The sequence below is a fragment of the Antennarius striatus genome, chromosome 12 (genome assembly GCF_040054535.1).
Source record: "Antennarius striatus isolate MH-2024 chromosome 12, ASM4005453v1, whole genome shotgun sequence".
Taxonomy (NCBI): Eukaryota; Metazoa; Chordata; class Actinopteri; order Lophiiformes; family Antennariidae; genus Antennarius; species Antennarius striatus.
The window spans coordinates 9081873-9105621 of record NC_090787.1 but is presented as its reverse complement, the minus strand read 5'-3'; the positions used below and the strand labels follow the sequence as shown (position 1 = coordinate 9105621).

At 38.3% G+C, this 23749-nt stretch overlaps 1 protein-coding gene across 1 annotated transcript in view; it reads right to left on the bottom strand.

The window, feature by feature from the left end:
- abca12 (ATP-binding cassette, sub-family A (ABC1), member 12) overlaps window positions 1-23711 on the bottom strand; it is a 53577-nt gene extending 29866 nt beyond the window's left edge. Inside the window, exons 1-22 of the mRNA XM_068329335.1 lie at window positions 22293-23711; window positions 21860-21966; window positions 21560-21627; window positions 21089-21126; window positions 20829-20959; window positions 20419-20561; window positions 18403-18570; window positions 18017-18234; window positions 16163-17077; window positions 15869-15975; window positions 14655-14761; window positions 13752-13951; window positions 12162-12238; window positions 9099-9229; window positions 7367-7537; window positions 5986-6147; window positions 4311-4503; window positions 3353-3492; window positions 2968-3087; window positions 2716-2806; window positions 2146-2325; window positions 162-480 (exon numbers count right to left, since the gene is read on the bottom strand). Of these exons, the coding sequence (XP_068185436.1) occupies window positions 162-480; window positions 2146-2325; window positions 2716-2806; window positions 2968-3087; window positions 3353-3492; window positions 4311-4503; window positions 5986-6147; window positions 7367-7537; window positions 9099-9229; window positions 12162-12238; window positions 13752-13951; window positions 14655-14761; window positions 15869-15975; window positions 16163-17077; window positions 18017-18234; window positions 18403-18570; window positions 20419-20561; window positions 20829-20959; window positions 21089-21126; window positions 21560-21627; window positions 21860-21966; window positions 22293-23617 (5111 nt within the window). The 5' untranslated portion in view covers window positions 23618-23711. The remainder of the gene's footprint in view (window positions 1-161; window positions 481-2145; window positions 2326-2715; window positions 2807-2967; window positions 3088-3352; window positions 3493-4310; window positions 4504-5985; window positions 6148-7366; window positions 7538-9098; window positions 9230-12161; window positions 12239-13751; window positions 13952-14654; window positions 14762-15868; window positions 15976-16162; window positions 17078-18016; window positions 18235-18402; window positions 18571-20418; window positions 20562-20828; window positions 20960-21088; window positions 21127-21559; window positions 21628-21859; window positions 21967-22292) is intronic.
- Between the last annotated feature and the right edge of the window lie 38 nt (window positions 23712-23749).

Sequence of the window (23749 nt, the reverse complement as noted above, 5' to 3'; positions counted from 1 at the left end):
CAAACACATGAGGAGAGAACGTATGTTGTTCAAGATTCATAAACGTGCATTTCCTACAAGAAGGCTTGCATGCCTTTCCATGTTTCTCCCTGCATCCATTGAAGGGAACCTATTAATACCGTGTGTGTATTCTTGCGCATTTGTGTATTCAGATTACTCACTCGTCAAGGATGTGGCAAGGGTAAGGGAAGGGTTGCAACTGGACAGCTGGCTCACTGACTCGATGTCCAGTCTGAGTCTCAATGATGGCCCTGTCAATGCTCTCCTGCAGGTAAATGAATCCTCGGTTGTAGCGTAATGTAACACCTGCTGAAATATGTGAGCCCCTTACAAACTGCTTGGCTCGGACTTTGTCAGTACGCATCACATTATCCATGTGCATGCGTATAGTATAGCTGACTTTTGGTGGCAAAGACGAGGAGTAGGTAGATGTCTTTGATGAAGGCAAATCTTTGTCTTTGGGAAGCTTGAAGATGACACCTTAAGAAAAGATGATACCATGTCACAATATGAAATTCTACTCATGATGAAGATCTCTATGCTTTTCATCATGAAACTTCTGACACCTTACCTAAAAGCAGAGAGCACAAATAAATTAGCATAATGAAAGGAAAAGCTGGTTGCAAAATTTAGTTAAAGCCAACTCTTACATGGAAAATTAAAGCAAATTTGAAAGACATACATGATTCAATGCTCAAGAATTGGAAAAATGACTAAAGTCAATCTCCAGTCTGGAAACAACTTGTCATGACCTGTTTGGTTTCCCTTTCGGTTACTTGATCCTGTCTCTTTCCCTCCTCAACAGGGATACAAGACCCACCTGTGGCCAATAAACTACAGCCGGCTTCCTAAGCCAGACTCAACTCTTGTCGCTAGATGATTACTTTACTTCTCACCCACAGGTTGCTCTTCAAACTCTCCTGTCTTAATTTATGAATTTCTTGAGTAGTGGTGTGTGTTGTTGTTGTTGTTGTTGTTGTTGTTTTTTTATATATCAGTTAGAGTTTAACTCCTGGGTTTTTCAGTTGACACTTTTGTGAGTATTCTCCTTTGAGGTGGTCTTCTGTTTGCAGTGGCGGGCTGTGCATTTCACACCTAGGCCTTCAGTGATGTTCTCCTTAGTCAAATGTGAATAAAATACAACCCATAATACTATCAACTGCTCCCACCACTACCACCTATGTAGTGTTCAGGACTGAGGTGTTTATAACTTCTCTCAAATGGGACAAAAATTGACATCAGCCCCAATCCTCTTATTGTCATTCCCACAGAAGAACCCCGCATGTCACAACAAAACCGACTGAAATGACCATAATTTATAACACCAAAGCTAGAGAAAAGAAATACAGACATACACTGACACACTACTATATGTTGCATCACCTCTATCAGTATAAAACGGGCTATTTTCCAGCAGGGAAACAAGTCTCTTTGTGTATTTCCACTACAATCACAAAGCTGCGCATACTCAGAGTGAGTATCCAATCAGAGGACACATACATGTCAGGTGAACATGAGGCCAGTTAGAAGGCCTTAGCGTCGCCAACTCGTGATCTGATTGGCTATCGCATCTGTCTATTAACTATATGTTCCCTTTCACTCACAGTGCAGGGAGACCTGCATTCTAGAGTCTGAAGGTCCTGGGCAGATTTCATTCAACCTGGCAATACAAGCTAGCTGAATTGTGATTGAATAAAACCTCACTTACCTACAAATACAACACTTACCCAATGTTGACCTACGTGTGTTGACCTACGTCAATGCACAATTATATATTTATAAACATATTTGAATATATTTATTTAAAGAAAATGCATTAAAATGTAATGAACTTTTATTATAAATATCATGATTTCTGGTTATGTTAGACCATCAGAGAAGGCCTTGCTGTCCCTGACCGCCCACCACTGTATGTTTGTTACTTTGCCCTTTGAGGAGATTTCTCTGTTGTTACTTTATGCATTGTCATGTTTAAACCGAAAGGTAACTCGTATTAGTTGTACTTTTTATTTGTTTTCTTTTCCGTATCTCAGTCCTGGCTTTTGTGTGACCATTGTGTAACGAAACTCCAGATATGTCAATGCATCTTGCACTGTCTAATGAATGTAGATGACAATGAGTGCATCAATCACAACATTTGCTCACTTGCGTAGAGATCACGGTTAGCAGCAAAGACTTGTGCAGCTTTATTAAGCTCGTCGGTGGAGTTGTAACCACGGTAGCGATCAAACTTGACACAGGAAGACAACTGGACCATCATTTGGGACAAAGTGGTGATCTGTTTCATTATATGTTTGTTTTCTTCCAGCATGACTGTCATGTTAGCTTTGAAGAAAAGAAAATATGAAAGTTACTGGGGGTTAAGCAAGTCAAAGTGAAATTTAGCCACTGACTGAAGCAAATCCATAGGAATTATTATTTTTTGTGTCAGCTTAATGTCAAGCCAAGAAATATAATATGCTATCTAAGAAAGAAACGTATTTTAGCGATATAAGTTCATTCAATTTAAAAACCTTCATGTAACAGTCAGACATGCATAATGCCATCAAAGAGCAATAAATATTCATGTTGAAATAAATGCAATGCTGTCTGTAAACCTGTGGCACCAACTCATTTTCTGAAAGCATGTTTCACTGGCAACAAGACAGGGAGGAAAAGAAAGGTAAGACTGCTGTCTGCAGCTCAAAAATGTAAGACCTTCAAATGCTCACTCACAGAAGTTGCTGAGCGTCTCCCTCATTTTGCCAACATCAATGTCTGTCTGCATCTCAATGAAGTTTTTCACAAAGGCATTGCCGAGGGAATTCTAAGAAAAAGGGGAGGGAGAGTGGAAAAGACAAAGCACAACAGCAAGATTCAGCTGTTGAAACTCACTGAGGACAATGACAAACTTTATCACCAAACTTTCAGACAGAGGCCAGCTAGAATAATCAGACATACAGATGAGATAGTTCTGACTTCTTTTACCTGAAGGACTGGCAGAGTTTGCTGGAGTGTTTCAACAGAGTCTAGGGTGTATTTGGAGGATTTGATCCATTCCTCGGAGTTCTTCCTGAGATTTGCAAACTCTTGCAAGGTTGCATTGGCCTGTTCAAGGATGGGACAAGGGTGAGATGACAAGCTGTATAACATCAAACCATTTTCTTGTAGATAAGACAATCACAACTGCCTCATCTATAGTGGTTTATCCACTCTGAAAGTCATGGGTCTGCTGGAGCCTGTCACAGCTTCGATACATCCAAGCTGAGATGTATCCACACACACACACACACACACACACACACACACACACACACACACACACACACACACACACACACACACACACACACACACACACACACACACACACCTTCTCCATTATGTCTCTGGTCACAGGAGTATCAGGCGTGTACAGAATGTGTCCCATCAGCATTGGTTTGAGGAAAGCCCAAGCGATTGCTCCTCCTGTAGTGTTCACCATATCCAGGTACATGTTCATGCAGAAGGGAGCTACACGAAACAGAGCAATTTGACATGTCAAAAAAGATTCACATTCATCTTGTTAACCAAATATGTGGATTAAGGGTAATTTTATGACATATCTTCAGTGGATGCCTATCTAAATAGAGAAATAAAACTGTCATTTCCAAAGTATTGCTTTTCTTTAACATTTTACACAGTAAAGTGATATCAATGTGATTCAGAATTCTAGGGTTAGGCTTCATGGTATATGTGTCATATTATGAGGATTATTGCTTTTAGGTGCAAGGAAATGGAGGCAAAATTGAGGTTCCTTGGTGGAGGTTTGAGCTATCCAAGGACTGTGATGATAACTAAAATATTTGTTTGAGTATTATTATGGGATTCACTGAAATTCAAAAAGTATAATATCACTAGCCTCATCCTTTAATCTGTATCTCTATGAAGTCTGACTAAATTAAATATCTTCATAGAGAAGCAGTGATGAAACTGTTAATGTTCAATTAGCTCCTGATTTAATTACAACAGTTGGTTCTATTGTGTGTTTCACTTTTGAGTTATGATTTTCAGTTGTCTCTGTCAGAGCCCACACTCATCGGAAATGAGGTGTGTTCATTTCCAGGAAACTTGTTTTGGAAATGAGGGATGGGCCAGAACAGGATCTACTGTATTTTGTTCCTGATCAAGGATTTAAATCAAAATATATCATAGTAACTTAATAAAACACACATTAATTTGATATTTTGCATCAAAGGTTACTGACTCTACCACCAATCCTTTTGGGAGCTAAGGAATAACATGCTACAGTAACTGTACCGATAATATAAAAAGCTGTCCGGTGAACCTACTGGCATCTTGTGGAATCTTGAACTTCTCTATCATCTCCTGTCTCCTCTGGCTGTCATGGAATTGGGGGCTTGACTCTGGAGTTAAATCCATTTCAGAGATTCCAAACAGGGCCAGCATTCCATTACTGCACAAAGCTTGAGAAAGAGTGACGAATGAAGCATGGCCAGAGTCGGTGCTCCTCTTTTTTCTTGCCTATTGGAAAACCGGGTTGGAATTTTCAATACTTGACATCTCCATGGATTTTTTCATGATTATCTACCATACTAATGAGGTCATTGTGAGAAAAAAAGTGCTTCTAAAAAAAAGTTGTCATTTTTGCCAGCTTGGGGTGTGTGAAAAGTTTCAGCTCGTCTATTTTAGCTATACTTAGGGATCAATCACCACTCAAGAGACTAGTTAATAATACAGCAAATAAAAATCAAACAATCATTCAAAATTCAAAAGCTGATAGATCTAAATAAAATCAACCAGGCTTTTCCTTCCCTTCTCAGTCATTTTCAAACAGACCACATAATATTCTCCTGTTCAGTGTGTCTTGTGCTTCCGACGTAATCAATGTCAAAACTACACGTAGATTATAACTACTTAACAACTCACTCAGAACACTGCATTGTTACACAGAATTGTGAGCTAAATCTCCCTACTAATTGACGTACCTGGAAGGCCGAACTAGGCTGATTGTTCTCATAAAAAACAGATTATCTACCATATGTAAATTCGTAATTGATTCATTCATCTTCTTGAAGAAAACAAGCTTGTAATCTTGTCATTGTCAGTTGCTCTAAAATATGTGTCATGGGTTATGCTAGAACCTAGCCAAGCTGGGTATGGGAGAGGCAGGGTAGACCCTGGACAGGTCACAGGGTCATGCATAGACAGATAAACCTGCATGCTCACACCCAGACCTATGGACAATTTAGCATGTTTAATTCAGTTAAGTTTTTGGAAGTCGAAGAACCCAAAGACAACCCATGCAAAGTCTACACGGAAAGGCTCCAGGCAGAATAAAACCTAGGACCTTCTTGCTGTGAGGCAACAGTGCTCCCCACTCCATCACTGGTCTGCCCATTCAGAATTCATTCATTCATTCATTTTCATGTACCGCCGCTGTATCCGCCGTAGTGGGTCACTGGGAGCTGGAGCCTATCCCAGCTGGCATAGAGCGTGAGGAGGGGGACACTCCGGGCACGACGCTAGTGCACCGCGTAGCCACAAGCAAAGACATACACACACGCACAAACACACTCACTCACCCCTACGGGCAATTTAGGACCAGCCAAGCAACCTGAAGCGCATGCTTGTGGAGGTGGGAAGAAGCCGGAGAACCCGGAGAGAACCCACACGGACACGGGGAGAGCATGCGAACTCCGCACAGAGCAGGACTTGAACCCGGACCCGCCTGTTGTGAGGCGACAGCACTAACCACCGCGCCACCTTGCCGCCCCCCAGTCAGAATTGTTTGAAGAAAACTAAAAATATGCCAGCTCTGACATCTTACTGTCCTTCCCATTTGTGTCTTGCAAATTTGTGTGAGACTTGAGCAAGTTTCACTAAAAAATGTGACTAGCAATGAGACATTTGCATTCCTGAGGTGTATATAGATTACACAGACATAGATATAAAGAAACATGGTAAGTATAAAGTTCTGGTAAGTAACTTGTAAAGACTACGCACGTTGTCATGGATGTTGTTCACCAGCTCAAATTCTTTGATGGAGTCTATGAAGACTTGCAGCTCATTGAGGACAGGAATAAAATTGTCTATCATTGTGGTTGTAATCTCAGCCACCTGGAGTACAACTTGAACCAAAGTCTGCACCTCTTCAGACAACACCATCTGAAATAAAGAGACGAACATTCTAAGATGGAAGTTGTCATTTTTTCATAAACCTCATTGTGACTTTACGTTATTCAATATTTGCATGTGACTTTTTTCATGGTTTCAAAGACTTTTTGTCATATATTGCTTTTTAAAGCTGGATGGGTTTTCACAGGAGACAGCACCAAAGTAATTAAGTTCACTAAGACCAGTGTGTGTGTGTGTGTGTTTGCAACATAATATGTTATTTCATAATATCATTTATATATCAAATTGTATAGTAATGAAGCATGTCAAAGAAATGTAAAAGAAAAGCAAACGCGAGAAAGAAAGAAAGAAAGAAAGAAAGAAAGAAAAAAAACACTGACGTAATCAGATTAGCCTAAGGTATGAGTTACCGTCGTCTTTACGGTACCATAACTCGTACCATATGCAATGGAATACAAATTAAGTGAAAAATAATTGAATACAGTAAACTAAAATAAAAAGCATATTACCATGAAGTTTTCTCTTGACTTTTTTCTCCTTTTCTCTTGATTGGCGGCGACACAAAGGCATTTGTTTCGCGTTTGAATTCCAAATTTTGTTCAACTTCTAAGACAAAAAAATTCCGAATTTTTTGGTCGAATTCTGATTTGTTCGATGTCTAAAGCTTTCAAAAACCAAGGTTTGCTTGTATATATATATATATATATATATATATATATATATATATATATATATATATATATATACACACAGTATATAAGACACACACATCTGGGCATATAATATACAGTGTATAAATATTTATTTCTGTCAACCTGAATGCAAATGCAATATTTACTTTACTGTTAGCTGTTATGCTGCCATTGCCAACTCCTAATGGGAAATAGCAGCCTCCTGGGCAGCTAAGTAAAAGATAGTAATGTTGTTGAGCAGGTAATGAATAGCAGCCTGAGATTTTTTTTCCTTTTTTTTTTTTTTTGTGCTGAAAACCACCCATATCTAAACTATGCAGAGAACAATCTGCCGGTTTATAGAAGAAACATTTTCTTCTATATAGGAACATTTATCTCACATTGCTTGAATACATCAATCTTGTTTTCCAGCAACATAACAGAAGGTAATTATTCTTATATTGAAGCAATACAGAATGTGCAAACTCTCACATTCCCTGGTGTTATTACATAATGAAGGAAAGAGGAGCATAGAAATAGAAAATTGGAGAAAAGACCTGGTCTCTCTTCAACCTTACCCTGTAGATAACTTTCTCAATGTTTAAATGACGCGTCACCAGGACTGAGAACATGTACCACTGTTCCTGAGATAAGGAACAGAAGCTCTTTAACAGAGCCACTTCTTGTACATTCATGTCCAAGAACTCTGAGGAGTTGCAACGATGCAAGTTGAGCAACCAGGACAGGATCTGTCTCAGAAAGATACAGAAAAGTCATATTTCCACATATCATTTTGGAATATTTCACTTTACTTTACTTTCCATTCAATGAACACAGTATGTGTTATGTTAATGAAATTGTCAATGCTTGTCAGCTATGCATTTTTCCAATTCAAGTGATTTGTGTGACTCATAAGTATCTGCTGTCTAGAGTCAGTTTTACTTGAAAAATTACAGCAAATTCCTTTTAAATGGTTTTCTGCACATTTTTTGCAACTTAAACTTAAATGTACTAGCTACACTAGCAAGCTGAGAAAAAACTATTTTCCCCAACTACGCATGTGTGCTTTAATTACTATGTGAAACTGTTTATGATTTCCATTTCAATGTACATGATACCAGAACTTTTCCACCTGCTTTGCTATGGTATTGCATGAAAGAAGTAGGATATACAAATAAAACTTCCCTTTCTTTAGCTGAAGACTACAGTCAGCCTTTAGCAAAATGGAAGCTACATTTGTATGTTGCAATGTGCAGCACCATGCCTAAGGCAAAATACAAGAAGAAAGTTCAAATAACATGTAACATCAAAATAAAAGGAATAGTCAATGGTGGAATACGATTAACAATATTTAATCAATTAACAAATACTCTTACTATACTCTGCATTCTTTGAGATTTAATTCTTTACATTTAACGGTCCTGTGAATATATTTGTGAACGTGTGTGTCCTCCTCAGTCAGTATGCAGGAACCTGCTGTTCTCACCATTAAAGACTAAAGGGACTGAATATTTGTTGTCCAGCTGTGGAGAGTCCTTCGTGAGGAACTCAAGCTTGCTAAATCAAGATCTACTTATTCTTCTTTCTGGGTTACGCTGTACTTTATTTTTGATGCTACGCTTGTCTTTCTGGAGCGTTATTCTGAAAGACTCATTTTTTTGAAACACCGTATCATCTTTTTCTGTTTATGGTTTTATAAATATCAGGGATTTTAAGTTTTACTTTGGTTTAATTACATATGCCAACTTTTTTTTAACTGGTATTTGTGTTCATTTTGATTTATAGCTCTGTTCAACTATAGTTTGCCATATTTTATAATATTTGACTATTTTATTTAGCATATTCAGAATAATGACAAAACATAAAAATCACTTTTAATTAATGATATTTTGAATATTGAATGAGATATAAAATGTAGTCTTTTCCCGAAAAATAAGTTCTATATGGACTACAATTGGCAAAAATGTTCATGTTTCAATGTTTCAATACCCAATAGAAGTGTGTAGTAGTGTGTACTGTTTCTGTTTCTGCTGTGTCTTTACAGATACAAAGACTCTTTGCACTTTTTTTTCCAGTTATTTCCTTTTGTGGTATTAGTGGTTATGGAGGAACAAGTTGGTTGTTGAGCTTCATTCCTAGGTTAAGTAAAACCACTGAGAAATAGTTAAAATATCAACTACAGTAGGCCTCCCTCCATCTCCGAAAACGACCTTTGAATGCCTGACCAAGACTGTGTATGGAATATGATTAAATGCTCATTTCCATACCGTATCCTGCATGTGGGAACATACTGGCACTGTCCCTGCTCACCTCTAAATTACGGTTTGGTAGTTTGATCCCCAACAGGAGATGAAGAGTAGCTGCATCAAAATCCATATGTCGCTGTACATCCAAAATGAAAGCTGTTTTGTTCTTCAGCATCTCACCAACTGCTATATCTCCTAGGAAATAAAGTGATAAAAGTGAAATGATTATTTGTATTTATGATATTGATTGCATTTTTTTTAAAATGCAGCCTCAGTAGTTCTAGTTCAGGGGTGTCAAAGTCAAATATATATAGGGCCAAAAAAAACAAATTTGCTACAAGCCGAGGGCCGGACTGGTTAGGTGTTTATTAAAACATATTGAAATGAACATATCCTGTTGAACCAAGAGCTATCACACGGTGTGTATTATTTTAAGGTTTAAGTAAACATCCTTCAAAAACAAAATATGTTTCTTAATATCAAGATAAATGCATAAATGAAATTGCATGTATTATAAACTGAAAGTACATTATTATGCATGCATTATTGCATAAACAATAATAATATTGTGCATACACAATAATAATGCATTATTGTGCAAAATTTTTTTAAAATTGTGCTGCTCTATGATCCTACCAACCACTGCTTTCTAATAGTAAAATTTAAAAAAAATCTGCAATTTTCCCTGGGCCCATTCAACTGAAATAAATATGAATAAATAAAATTTAATTAAAAAAAAAACTATGGCACAAAACAATACTTCCTTCAAAGAGACATCATGTCTTGTAGAAACAAATATAAAAATTTAACTGAAATTCAAACTAAAAATACATTACTACTGTGTGATGTTCACTTGTCTGAGGCTGAGCCTGATATTTGATGGTGTCTCATCTTGCCTATAAGTTCATGAATGTTTGGGGTCAGGCTCTGAGCTGAGGAAATCCTCAGGATGGAGTGAAGGTGTTTATCAGTCAGACAGCTCCTGTGTGACGTTTTGTTCAGCTTCATCAGAAAAAACAATTGTTCACATAGGTCTGTGCTACAAAACAGGGAGCGTCCGAGCAGCATGGATGCAAAGCTGGGGCATTGTGTCGGGGATGAAACATGCAAACTTAACAGAAGACACACAGGTTTACCTTTTACCTCTCTGAAAATACACTCTGACTCCCACCTGGCTTGAAACCCCCTGCTCTCACCGTCCACCTTCCTTTTAGCCATTTTTGAGGAGGGGAGTGGCTAAATTTAACCTCCTCTTTGACTGCTGATAAACATCCATCCATTTTCATGACCGCTTAATCCGCTGTCGCAGGTCACGGGAAGCTGGAGCCTCTCCCAGCTGGCTTAGGGCGTGAGGCGGGGGAAACTCCGGGCCAGTGCACCGCGGAGCCACACAGAGACACAGACAACCACACACACTCATACCTCCAGTCAATTTGGGACCAGTCAATTAACTTGAAGCGCATGTTTTTGGAGGTGGGAGGAAGCCGGAGGACCGGGAAAGAACCCACGCAGACAACGGGGAGAACATGCAAACCCCGCACGGAGCGGGACATGAACCCGGACCCGCCTGTTGTGAGGCGACAGCACTAACCACCTCGCCACCTTGCCGTCCCCCATCCAGAATTGTTTGAAGAAAACTAACTAACTACTATACCGTCCTGCTGATAAACATTGAAACCAAAAGCACTGCAGAGACTTCCACTACCTTTGCAATGTGAGGAATGTAGTTTTGGTGCGTGCAAAACACCAGCGGGCCGATGTGGCCAGCCGGCTGTTCTATTAGTAGTTAAAAATCATCCGGCGGGCCATAAATAATTCGCCATGGGCCAGATTTCGCCTGCAGGCCTTGACTTTGACATATCTGCTCTGGTTTAACCTCTCTCATGATGGAAACTCTGTAGAAAAATGTCTTATCTTTCATACTTTCACTTCCATACAGTAAAAATGTTTATACTTCATCAATGTTAGCATTGGTCATAAAAGTGCCACAAGCCATGACACAACTGTAATGTTTTACAAAAGTCATCAATTAAATGAAAAATGCTGAAATTAGCTATATGTTGTGATAAGATATTTCCTTATGATCAGAATTTGTTTCTACAGCACATAACATAGTGTTGTTTAAATGACAGTGTCACCACAGCATGGTTCAAACTTAATTCAAACAAACTACATACTGTATATATAAACTTTTTTCTCCACTGAATACTGCACATAGACAATTTTCCATATACAGTACATATAATCTGTTCTTTAATTTGTCCCCCTCCATTTACATTTCTAAGTTTAACAAACTAAGAAATATGAAACACATCAACTAATTGCTGTGAAAAACAAACAAACAATCTTTGGAGCAGAAAAAAAATGATGTAGGAATGTATGCTATCAAACTGTAACATACAGCAACACTTTACTGAGCCAAAAGAAGCATGGGGAAATCACATTTTCAGCTTCTAGAAATAGCAATATGGAATGAATCCCAAAAATATATGAAGAAGGGTCATTGATAGAATTTTGACTGCAAATTTACAGCCAGCTGCTAATCCTGCTGATGATAAGCAGCTCTCAGTCACCAGAAAAAAAAATCTGTCCTTTACCTTCTGGAATAGAACCCATATCACTGTCTGATTTTATGGGCATACTGAGCAATGGCAAATTTATATGTCGAAGAGAGGACACTAGTTTTAAGACACGGGGGAACAAGGGACTGTGAGACTCCATTGTTTGCCATTGTTTGGATGATTTTACGGCTAAGAGTGATAAACTGATAGAGTCTGGTGTCTTAGAGTGGTACAAAATCAGAGAGCAACAGCTATAAGATTCATGGTAAAAATCAATATATTATGAATGATCATGACACAAGTTGCTATGGAAAAATTAATACGGTACTAGAAGATTCTGAAAACTCTGTGACAATGTCATAGATTTTGAAGGGAATAGAAGGGAAACTCATAGAAGGGAAACTTCAAACCTTTTGTTTCATTACTATGGTTTTATTCATTTGCTGTTAAACTGAAGGCATACCATGTCTACTGCCATTGTTATTTATTCCATATCCTTTTCTTGAATTCAGAAACCCAAATTAAATTGTTGTTAATAAAATCCGACAATATGGAGAAGGTCTCACCTGGGGAGGTGATGTTCACTTTGAGAGACACCAGGCTTTCGATAGTTAAGCCCATATCTTTAGTCAATGTGGAGGTCCTGTAATTACACAGATCGATAAATGCACAAATACATCAGTAAAAGACAATATATTTTCATAAAAATAGAATTTCCCATCTAGGGTTGAGCCAGGTACTAGTTTCAGATGAGTACTCGGTAGGGATAACGCATTTTTGACGAGTGTGAGCACGATACGAGTAAAACTCGCCAATACTCATGCTCGTTTATTCATTCATTCGTTCATTTTCCTGACTGCTTCATCCGCTGGTGTGGGTCACGGGGAGCTGGAGCCTACCTCAGCTGGCATAACTGAAGGAAAGTCCTCAGAACTGACTGTCTTCACATTCTGTGATTGGCACACACACACAGCGCCCGTCCCTTCATGTAAACACACATCAGACATCACCGCAGCCAGAGCTGTTGCTGGCCCACTCTCACACACAAACAGACATTGACTGATGTCTCTGTGCAGGGCTTCGCTGTAGCTCACATTGATCTTCTTAGGTTTATTCAGCTTGGCTCTATTTCAGTCTCTTTAAGGTTACTTGGTGAACTTGTTTCTTGTTTTGTTTTGTTGCACGTAAGACAGCCGAAAACTGCTCATGTCGCTGCCTCCACTCCAATCTTTTTTTTTTTTTTTTTTTTTAATTTTACCCGCTTGCTCTTAGTTTGACACTTTCTCACTTCAGTTCAAATCCATAATTTATATACTGTATAGATATTATAACTGTTACATAGTGCGGGTATGCACTCACACATCCACTTGCTCTCTTTATCACTCTCCCTTTCTATCTCTCCCTCTCACACAGTCACTCAATCACATACACATGCACAAACAGACACACACACACACACACACACACACACACACACACACACACACACACACACACACACACACACACACACACACACCTTAATCAACATTGTTTAAAAAATGGCAAGAACATTAGTTGGTTAAAATAAATAATTTAAAAAAAAACTGATCATAAAAATTAAAAAGAAAATATAAAAAAATAGAAAGTTGTGTTGAGTATATCAATTCTTGTTCATGCATACTTTGTAGTTCATCATGTCCTATTGCATGCGTTGTATTCATTAATGCGCATCATGTTCTAATCTGCATTAATGAATATAAAAAACTTGTTCTGTAAATAGTTCCTTTAATATTGTGTTCAAAAGCATTGAATCTCAAGTGTGAGGCTGTTTGGTTAGTATTCATTCATACACTTACACTTACTTTTGTGATCAAAAACATTGAGCCCCGCCCATTCCGAGTATAGATACGGACACAGATAATTTACATGTTTGAACAGATAGTGGTGTACTCGCTCATCCCTATTCCCGTTCTTTAATGAAATAAGGAAATAAAATGCTGTAAACTCTACAGGCTGATTTTGTGTAGTGCACTTCAATGTCAACAAATGCTTTGAGAAATTAATTAGCATATTGTACAAAAGGGATATGTGAGATTATGATGATGAAATGATAAGGATTCTTTGTCCAAAGATGAAAAAAAAAACTTTACAGAAGGATGAAGAAAATACTGTACCAGTTTGATGGGACATTGTAAGAATTTGGGTTTCCGAAGATAGCCTGGAAGACAGCCTCCGTCAGACTAATACTGCTCATATTCAGAGTATCAGTCAAGATCTCCAGGCTTGTTAGATAAGTCCGACACAGTTCGCCAGGCTCTATTTGTAAGATCTTCAAAGTCACATGCACAGACTGCAATTTCTCCAATGCACACACCTATGATGAATGAATAATGTAAACATCAAAATGAGTGTCTGACTAAACCACAGAATCAAACAAAGATGTTTTGTCAGCCATACTGTACCATCAAACATGATACAAGGGTATTTCCATTAACTATTTTGAAAAAGAAAAACTACAATCAACAATTTTGATCAAGATAGAATTTTTGAAAAAGTTACATTACGAATTATTCCGTGTTTCATTTTGAGCAATGGCTTGCAGGCTTTTCAGAGTGTGCTTATGACTTATGATTTGCAGTTATTTCAATACTTTCTTTTGTACAAATAACAGCCAGTGGTGTTTAATCAAAAAACACATCATGGACTTTGTCATTCTATGAAAACCCAGTGTACTCAAAAATGTAACCAAACTTTTATCAGCAGGTTTTGGTTTTCTTTTCTTTTCTTTTCATGCTTTTGTTACAACTACACTGTGCATCTGTGGCTGACAGAGTACTTAAAAGGCACTGGGTCAACTTCTTTATTCAACACAGGGTCATATTAATAACACTGCAGGCACAATAATCAAAGAGCACACACTGTCTGCCATACAGCTGTGATTGGAGCTGTGCACTAACAGCATTTGTGTCATGATATATAAATGTTACCTCCATTTAAATATGCTTATCTAAACACTTAATGAAGTGTTTCCAATTATGCAAGATGGGCATATGAAGAATGCATGAGTGTGCAGAGACCTGTGATGTCAGGAGTTCAAGATTTTCTTTGAATTGGTCATCTGTCAGTTTGATATGGAGGAGCCCAAAAGCTGTTTGGATGGTGTGATCTATTAAGATCAGGTTTTCTGTGAAGGGAGGAAAGGAGTGCAGGAGCAGGGAAAATGAGGGTAATAGACAGGAAGATGGGATGGGTAGAAAAGAAGAAGGCAATAAGGTCTGTGAGGTGACAGACTAACATGACATCCCATTGGGCCTCATTACGACTCGCACTATTACTGGGTAGCGTCATCGGGCGGTGAGCAGCAAATGATGTCCTTAAAGAGAAAGCCTGTGTGGGACTGATGGGGCCAGAGGGGCCAGCACTACTAGCTGCTGCCGTGCATTAAAACACATCTGACAAGCCCTAAGAAAGGCAGCACCTCAGGCAACAAGAAGCGATGTCAGAATATTTAATTGGGCCAAAAGTGGACAATGGTGAATTTTAATCTCAAGATGCTCAAGACCTAAGGGCTTTCGCAATTACAGTTCACTCTGGGCGTGTATTTCTGTGTCTGCATATGTGTGTGTGTCAAGAATACATGTGGGGCTTCACTGAAGTGAAGCTGCTGCTTATAAAAGAATTTTCATGCACTAAAAACATAAGCACATAAGCACAGATGCCAATTAAAAGGAGGTCATAGATGTCCACTTGTGTGGGAGGATGGGGAGGTGTTTAGTAAGGGTGGACGGGATAAATGATTGAATTCTACTTTGCTAATGAGATTTAAAAAGGTGCTGAGTGGTTTTAACTGGAGAGGGGCCATATGGCCTGGGACTCTTTGAGAGCTCAAGTTGAGGTGATGCAAGGTCTTTTTTTTCTCATTGCCAGAGTGAATTATGCCATGCACTAATCATGTATACAACAGCATAAAAAAAGTTTTTTTTTTGTCCTGCAATTGCAATAAAAATTAGACAAAAGTAAAGAATTACTGGCATAAAGCTGACATACATACTATCACAACAGCTATCTACACACTAGATATAGACTGGAGAGTGTGTAGTGTACAGTACAGTACCAATTTGACTAATTATGAAATTTAATTGGAAAAAACTAAAATGATAACAGGATTCATTTGGAATTTCCCCAAGTAACCAATGAGTTAAATGTAGTTAATTCCTCATTATGAGGTTGCCCTGAGTCCAATTAGCTTGTAAGTGCTCAGACAGGAGGTAGATCCAAACTCTTAAGTTACCTTCAGATTCACTGGCAAGTGCGCTGGTGATATTCTTTAGCTCCGAGGAGAATGGAAATTCATCAGGTATATTGTTCACAAAATCTGCCAAGAGTTGAACTGATGATCTGCGGAAGATTATTGGAGGCCAATTTATGAAATTGCAGTCAAGACAACACATAGATTGAATGCAAAAAATAAAATAAAATAATAATACAATGACCAAAGATTTTTTAGTTTAAAATTTATATCTGAAGTTTAAAAATACTCCATAGCAATATTTTTTCTTGCAAAAACAAAAAAAAAAAGACTCACATCAGAGTTTTATGAGGGAGCGTTATGAATGAGGCCACCCCCAGGGCTGCATCAAGTGTGTTTTCATGAAAGGCATTCAAGCTCCACTGCAAATCATGTGCAACGCCCCTCACCACAACATTCAGGTCAGGATTGGCAAAGAACATGTGGGCGGTCTCCAAAATTTCTTCTGTTTTAGGGGAGTAAGAAAGGGCTGTGCTCATGGCTTGATAGTCAAGGTAAGAGAGGTCTAGGAAGTCATCCATAGTTTCTCTTGGTGAAAACTGCAGTGACTCGCGTCTGTATCGGCCCATCACTGACTTATTGTGTGGTTTTTCGTAATGATGCATGTTTAATCCATAGGTCTCCATTGGGGCCAGAAGAACACCTGTGCTTGATAACTGTGTCAGCAGTCCCCCAATGTTTTCAGTTAAGTCCTCAAACACCTCAAAAAACCCTGGAATGTCCGCAAACATCTGGACCAAAATGGACAAGGGAGGTTTGAGGGTGTTGTATAGTCTGGGTAGAAGCTGAGTCAGTAGGTTAAACCCCGTTGCATTAGTGTAGGTCAAAAAAGCACACAACTTATCAAACCTCTCCAAAAACAAGCTTGTGCTGTTTGAGGCCAAAAAATTCTCCAATGCTTTATAAACCATTGGTGCATCACCAAATATCTCCATCTTTATCAACTCTTGGACAACAACTCTCACTATTCCAGGGATAAAATGTTCGTTGAATCCAGAAGATGAAGGGAAGGAATGAGCTAGGAAGATCTCTATGGCCTCTTTGAATACATCCATAGAAGAGTTGGGGTCTTGCATATAGTCAGAGTTGTTCAGGATGTGTTCCAGGGCTTTCGTCACAGCATTAATGTAAGCCCGGAGGGTTGGCGGCAAGTCATGCAGATTATCCGTGAGGAGTTTGAAGGAAGTCAAGCTGTGAGAGGGGGGAATTAAATGAATATCATGCTATGTTCATTATGAGGAAATATCATAAATTATTTAAAAAAAAAAAAAGATCATTGGAAGACGTGCAGGGAAAACATGTTTTCTGTTTGCTATCTTAAAAAAATAATTCTGTAGAATTCTAATCCTGTTCATCAGATGTAGTATTTCTTGATTTTGATATAAACTCTGCATTGATTTAAGCATTGTTCCCCCACCGTCATCAGTAATCGATGACTCATGTATTTAATCTAATTTTAATTTAATTTTTAATTAAATTTGAAAAAATACATGTCTTTGGACCTCAGCGATTTCCTGCAGTATCTAAAATGTAATCTTTACCCCAATGGCCGGCCAATTGCTGAAGCAGGAGTCTAAAGAGAAATGATCTCAACCAAGTGGATTCTGGTAGAGCCACTATCTGAGCAGCACAGCCTGTTTACAGGCAAGGCTGAATCCAAAAAATTGTTCCAAATCCACATGTGACTACTGTGTATGTAAATTAAACTGGTCTGAGTTGCAAAATTTAAGTTATGTGTCGTGTACGTATAAAACTGTCCCAACAAAAAGTTAAATATGATCAGATAGTAACTTTCAGTGGGTTCCATGTTATGAGTGGCCTTGCCACATATTTATTTAACTGCGCTACACTGTTGCCCTATCCTTAATTTCAGATTCCAGGGAGGTCGGGTCGTTTTGGACTATCTTTGGTGCTGCTGGTGAAAAGTAAAATTCAGACCCAAAAGTATGCTGTGTCACATTTATTCTCAAGCAACCTTTCAAGGCTTTATTCATACAGTACTGCGGTTTCAGTCTATAATGTTAAATTGAGGCAATATGTCATCAATAATCTGTATAAATCCATGAAAATGACAAATTTATGATAGAGTCTCATTCTAATAATAAAATATTTGCATTTGTAAACAGTTACCTGTTTTGAAGCATGATGTGCCAGATCATGTTGGAAAAGTGCAGCTGTGCCTCAGGACTCAGAGGCCAGCCTGTCAACACATTGACCTCATTTGAGAAGTTCATGACAAGCTGCTGTGTCACAAGTACACTGCTAATTGTGATTTGGTAGACAGTCTGCACAATGTTGACAACCCTGGCAACAGTGGCATTCACGGTCATTGGTCCCCCATGTGTTTGCTGTACACACCACAGAAAAGAGGTAGACTGTTCGTGAGCATCAGGCTATGCATGTAAACACTGCCATCATGTGGTCAAACATGTTCACACATATTCTAAGATCACGGTGTAGTTTCAGAATCAAATTCAGAGTCTTCTTTTTTTTTTTTTTTTATTGTTTCTACTCACACTGATGTTCAGGTGGGAATAGCCCCTTATGCTCTCACGGTAGGCTTCCAAAAGAGGTTGCACATGGATGCTGCACCACATAGACATGGCACTGGCATTTAGTCCCGCTGCCTGTCTTACTGGCTCCCATATAATGAGAACATCTGTACAATTCAGTGTTCCATTAGCCTGAGGGTGAACGTGAAGAAAAGACAAGTATGTGTGTTATTGTGTTTCACAAGCACTGTTGAGAGAAAACAAGTTCTTTTATCCAAACAAAGTGGTCAGAAGACAGATGACAGCAAAGCAAAGAAAGAACAGTAAAGCTCACAAAGGCATCATAGTTGCCCACAGGCTGAAATATCAGGGACACACCCACATATGCCATATTGTACTGAATGTATGTCTAATGTTTAATAACAGGGAGTTATGGATTAAGTGTTCGCTAAACCAGATATGTTTGATTGACTGCTACAAAATTGGCACTAAGAGACATACAAGAGGCAAAGATTAGTCTAATATAGTATTTGATTGTGGTCTGCTGATAGTATATGACTGCATATTTATTATGAATTAAATATGATAACATATTTTATATATGGATTGTGACATCAATAGCTTTATAGCGTTGTATTAAAATGCACAAATAGCTTTAAAATTTTCTTGGAAGTGAAAATTAAATGAAATTCGACCATGTTACTCCCAGCAGTTTAGATCTGGTTTTACAGCAGATTAAGTTCATTTTAAAATATTGTTTTTACACTTTAGCCTCTGGACGAGCTAAAAATGAAATACTTCTTAATTTCTCAGTTTCTGATAGTCAGATGTTTACCTTTAGATAGAATCAGGCTAGACATTTCCCCAGTTTCTTTTCTCTACTGTCAGCAAGAAAGTGGATTGTCTTCATATAAAACTCCACCTTTATATAACGCATACTAAAGTTACCAATTTACCAAGTAGCGGCACAATCACAGACAATCTAATAAGTACCTGCAGTCAGTCAGCAATATGACAGTAAAGTATATTTACTGACATTGTTGAAGGTAAAATGTTTATTCTAGGTATTATTTTTCTTCAAATGATGATTAGTGATATAAACACATTATTTATTAATACATATACTTGCACTGACAAGTGTTCAAAATACCTTGTCATCATGTTTACTAGGTGTGGAAAAATACTGGAAACACTTGAGTGTACTACAGTTCAGGCTGTACTTTGGCAGTAAAGGAAAGAAGGAAGTAAAAATCAAGACTTGGTAAAGCCCCTATTATTCATGCTACATTCCTTTGGATGGGGCATGACAAATTTAAGAAATGAATACCCGCCACCATCCAACTGACAGGCCCCTCTTCATAATACCAAGCCTTTGTGACCTGGTGTGAGAATGGTGTGGGTCAACAGCAAGTGCTGATGGCTCAACAAAGATACAAATACCAATGCAGGCAGGTGGAACAGGCACATGACAAACACACAAAAGAAATGGATCAGTGACACATTCCTTCAAAAACAAAAGATTATAGATATAGAGAACTTGTCATGCTTATTTTGAATAATGCATTGAGTGACCAGGATGGATAGGATCAGAAATGCATACATCAGAGGGACAGCAAATGTTAGAGATTTTGGGGATAAAGTCAGAGAGGCCAGACTGAGATAGTTTGGACATGTCCAGAGGAGAGATAGTGAATATATTGTGAGAAGGATGCTGAGTTTTGAACTGCCAGGCAGGAGGCCTAGAGGAAGACCAAAGAGGAGGTTTATGGATGTAGTGAAAGAGGACATGAAGGTAGTTGGTGTGAGAGAAAAGGATGCAGAAGACAGGGTTAGATGGAGGCAATTGATTCACTGTGGCGACCCCTGAAGGGAAAAGCTGAAAGGGGAAGAAGAAGATTAAAAAGTAATGAAAAAGTGTTCCACTTTACAGCTTAGCGTCACACGTGCATGCAAACATATCCATAACAAAGTGACAAGTGACTATGAAGAAACAATGATACAGTCAATGAATGACATCAGACGGAAAACACTGTGTCTAACCTGTCTAACTGCATGCACAGTGTTCTTGACGCCTAGCTGCATTCTTTTTGTGATGTCAGATACGTTGAAATGACTGCTGTTTACAGACCAAGCGATTTCTCTCATCAGGGTCACCACTGGCACTTGAAGGTTTTGAATAAACGCTGGAAAGAAGAAAAGTCAATGTTTGAGCAAATTTAAAGCTTTGCAAAAAATAAATAAATATAAAAAATAATAATGATAATAATTTAATGGTGTTCTTTGACAGAAAAATCATAACATCAGTCATGTGATTTTAGACATCTGGGGTTCACTGAAAATTGTAGAGTTCTTTCTTTAGCTTTTGACTGTTGTTCCTTCTTGCTTTGTAGCAGCGATGATTCTTAAAGTACACTTTTTTTAAAACAATAGAAGTTCAGTGGTGCCCTCACCATTCTCTTCTTGCTTTATTTTCCCCATAATTTTAATGATTTTTTCAAACAATGTAACAGCAGATTGGATGCCGTCCCAGAGCTCTGTTCCTCGGAAAGATGACAGCAGGGGTCTAAGCAACTCCCGAAGTCTGTGATAAAACAAATGGCATTTGGTTGATGGCAACAGCAACTTTTGCACTACCATAATAATACACTTTTTAGCAGACATTAAACAAATTTATTGGCTTGTTTTCATTACAACTGCTAATTAAACATACTTCTCCCAGGTGCCTTGGTCTGCGTGCCCCAGTATCAGCTGTCCAAGAGACACAGGGACAAAAATGTAAGCTTTTGCAGATTTCATGAAATTCTAATTTAATTTAATTTAATTTAATTTTATTTTATTTTATTTATTTTATTTTATTTTATTTTATTTTATTTTATTTTATTTTATTTTATTTTATTTTATTTTATTTTATTGTTGTTCTACATCTGTGATGATTAGATATTCAGAAATAAAATACACAGACAACTAGACTATATGACCACAGGTGTAATTTGGAGTGGATCACTGTCCAATATTCCTAGTGGCAACAGAAACGATGATTTATTTTACTTTGAATTCATGTTTAATGTACACGTACTGGAGGTTTCTTCATTGAAGTCAAACTAAATGTTATTGTATGAATGTAAAATGAACAAAATTTTGAACTTGTCATACATGCAGATCAAAGTGTGGTATGCTTTACCTGGGAGGAGATTAAGGACAATTTGTCCAGTGTTTCATTTCCAAAACTTCCCCAGATAGTCATGTTGCCTAAAATCACAAGAAATGTGAATTGGATAATCCAGTTTCACTGTTATGCATTCAAACATCATACAACCACAATTTTGTATTTGAAACAGAGTGACACATCGAGAGATCCCTAAGATATTGTGAGATGTTGATCCAACTCACTCAAGTAATTTGATGTGGCTACTTAAAATACAGTACACAACGTGGTCTTCAATCGACGAGTTCAACAAAAATTAATGTGAAGCCTACTTGCCTTGATCAAGGATGAATTGAGTGATTCTGGCGGCGATCGAAAAGTAGGTCTGAGCTGTGGTGTTTGGAGGCAGGAGGTTCTGGATTGTATTCAGCTGATAAAAAATTCTAAAGAAACATAAGACTTCACTATTACACAACTGAATAGGCCTCCTCAAAAGCACTACAAGAATACTATATATGTAATCTATCACCATATTTATCATCATATTAAATGCATGGATTTGACTCAGCAATGGTATCTTAGGTCAACCCCTTCTATAGATCTTTGAGGTCATTTTAAAATATTAATAAAATATTCACTCTGAATATTTAGCCATGGTAGTGTACCACATACTGACTTCAAAGTTATTTCTAGGCAGTTTCTACAGCATAACATACAATGGTCATGTAGTCATCTACTCTACTGAAGTAAAAGAAAAGAGTGGACTCACAACTGATTCAACCAATCTTGTCCATTGGCTCTTGAGATGGTTTCAAAATATGACGTTGCAACTTTGAATACAGGAAGCAGGTATTTGGCAACCATTTTAGGTGCTATCATTTGGATGACTCTCTCAGCTCTCTGAAGGATGATGATGGTGATGTTGCGTGATGAGGCAAAATTCATAGTTGGTTGGAGAATGAGTTTAAGTGAGTAATGCACAATGTCCATGATATCCTGCTGTAAAGGGAGCTGCGTGGGTGCCGTGGATTCTATCAGAGCCTGCGTTGAGACCTGGACAGCTTCAACAATGGCAACTATAAATTGGTCACTCTGTAGACCTCCTTGTTGTTCTGCCGTCATCAAGGCTTTCCTCAGGGACTCAGTGACATTACCAATGATGTAGAGGTTAGCGAGCTCATCATCACGGAGAAAAGGCACAATTGTCCCCAGTAGATGCTGTGTGTCGGTCAAAATACTGGAGATATTTATGGAGGCATTTCCCCATTGGAGAAGGACCGATGGAATGCTGAGTTGTTTCATCCACATCTCTGTGGCATTGAGGTACAGCTTTACTTGAAACTCAACAGCAGTCAGAACAGTTGCGTTTAATATTGGCATAAAACCTGGAATGTTATTCTGAGACCTTAAGTTGAAAAATATTAATTCAGATAGCTGCCGTGAAATCTCAACTGCACTCAGGCCAATTTTCCTAAGCCCTGCACTGTCTAATGGGTACTGTAGGTTATTCATCAGAAACTCGATCTGGTTACTCACAAATAGAGAGAAATTTGTCTGTGCCAGCTGTAATGACACTTGCATTTGTGTCACAAGGAAAAAGGGTTCGAGCAGCTCTGAGAAAGTGCTATTGCTGGTGATATTTATCACCCTTCTCAAGTACCAGTCTATTAATTTCAAATATACCATCTGAGCCTCTGTGGGGTTTATCATAGTGGTGTTAAAAGTGTTGTTGACTTGTAGTGAACCAATGACTAGTTTTATCAGATTTACCAGCACTTGTAATTCTTTCTTAATCTCAGGAGTCATCAAGTGGCTCTGCTGGAGGCTCATTGTGACATTCGCCAAGGTGCTGTTCAATGGCAAGTTAAGTTGGAAAGCGTTAAAGATGACATTTCTGAAAACTTGTGCAACAAAGGAAATGATGGCTGTCTCGTTACGGAGAGCGGGTACATTCATCAAGAAACCGCTTACCCCCTTTATCAATTCCAAAACACACAGACTTGGGTCAGGTCTTGGCTCAAAACACTGCCTAGCATTAATTATCTCTATTACGTTCACCAGGAGGGCAGTAATGTTAGAATTTCCAGCTAGCATAGCAATGTTGTTCAGTTCTGCAATGGTTAGATTTGACTGTCTCAGAGCATTCTGGACATCAGACACAGTAATGTTTGGTTTAGATATGATATATCTGATGAAATTAAGAGTGCGTCTGAATGTTTCAACAGA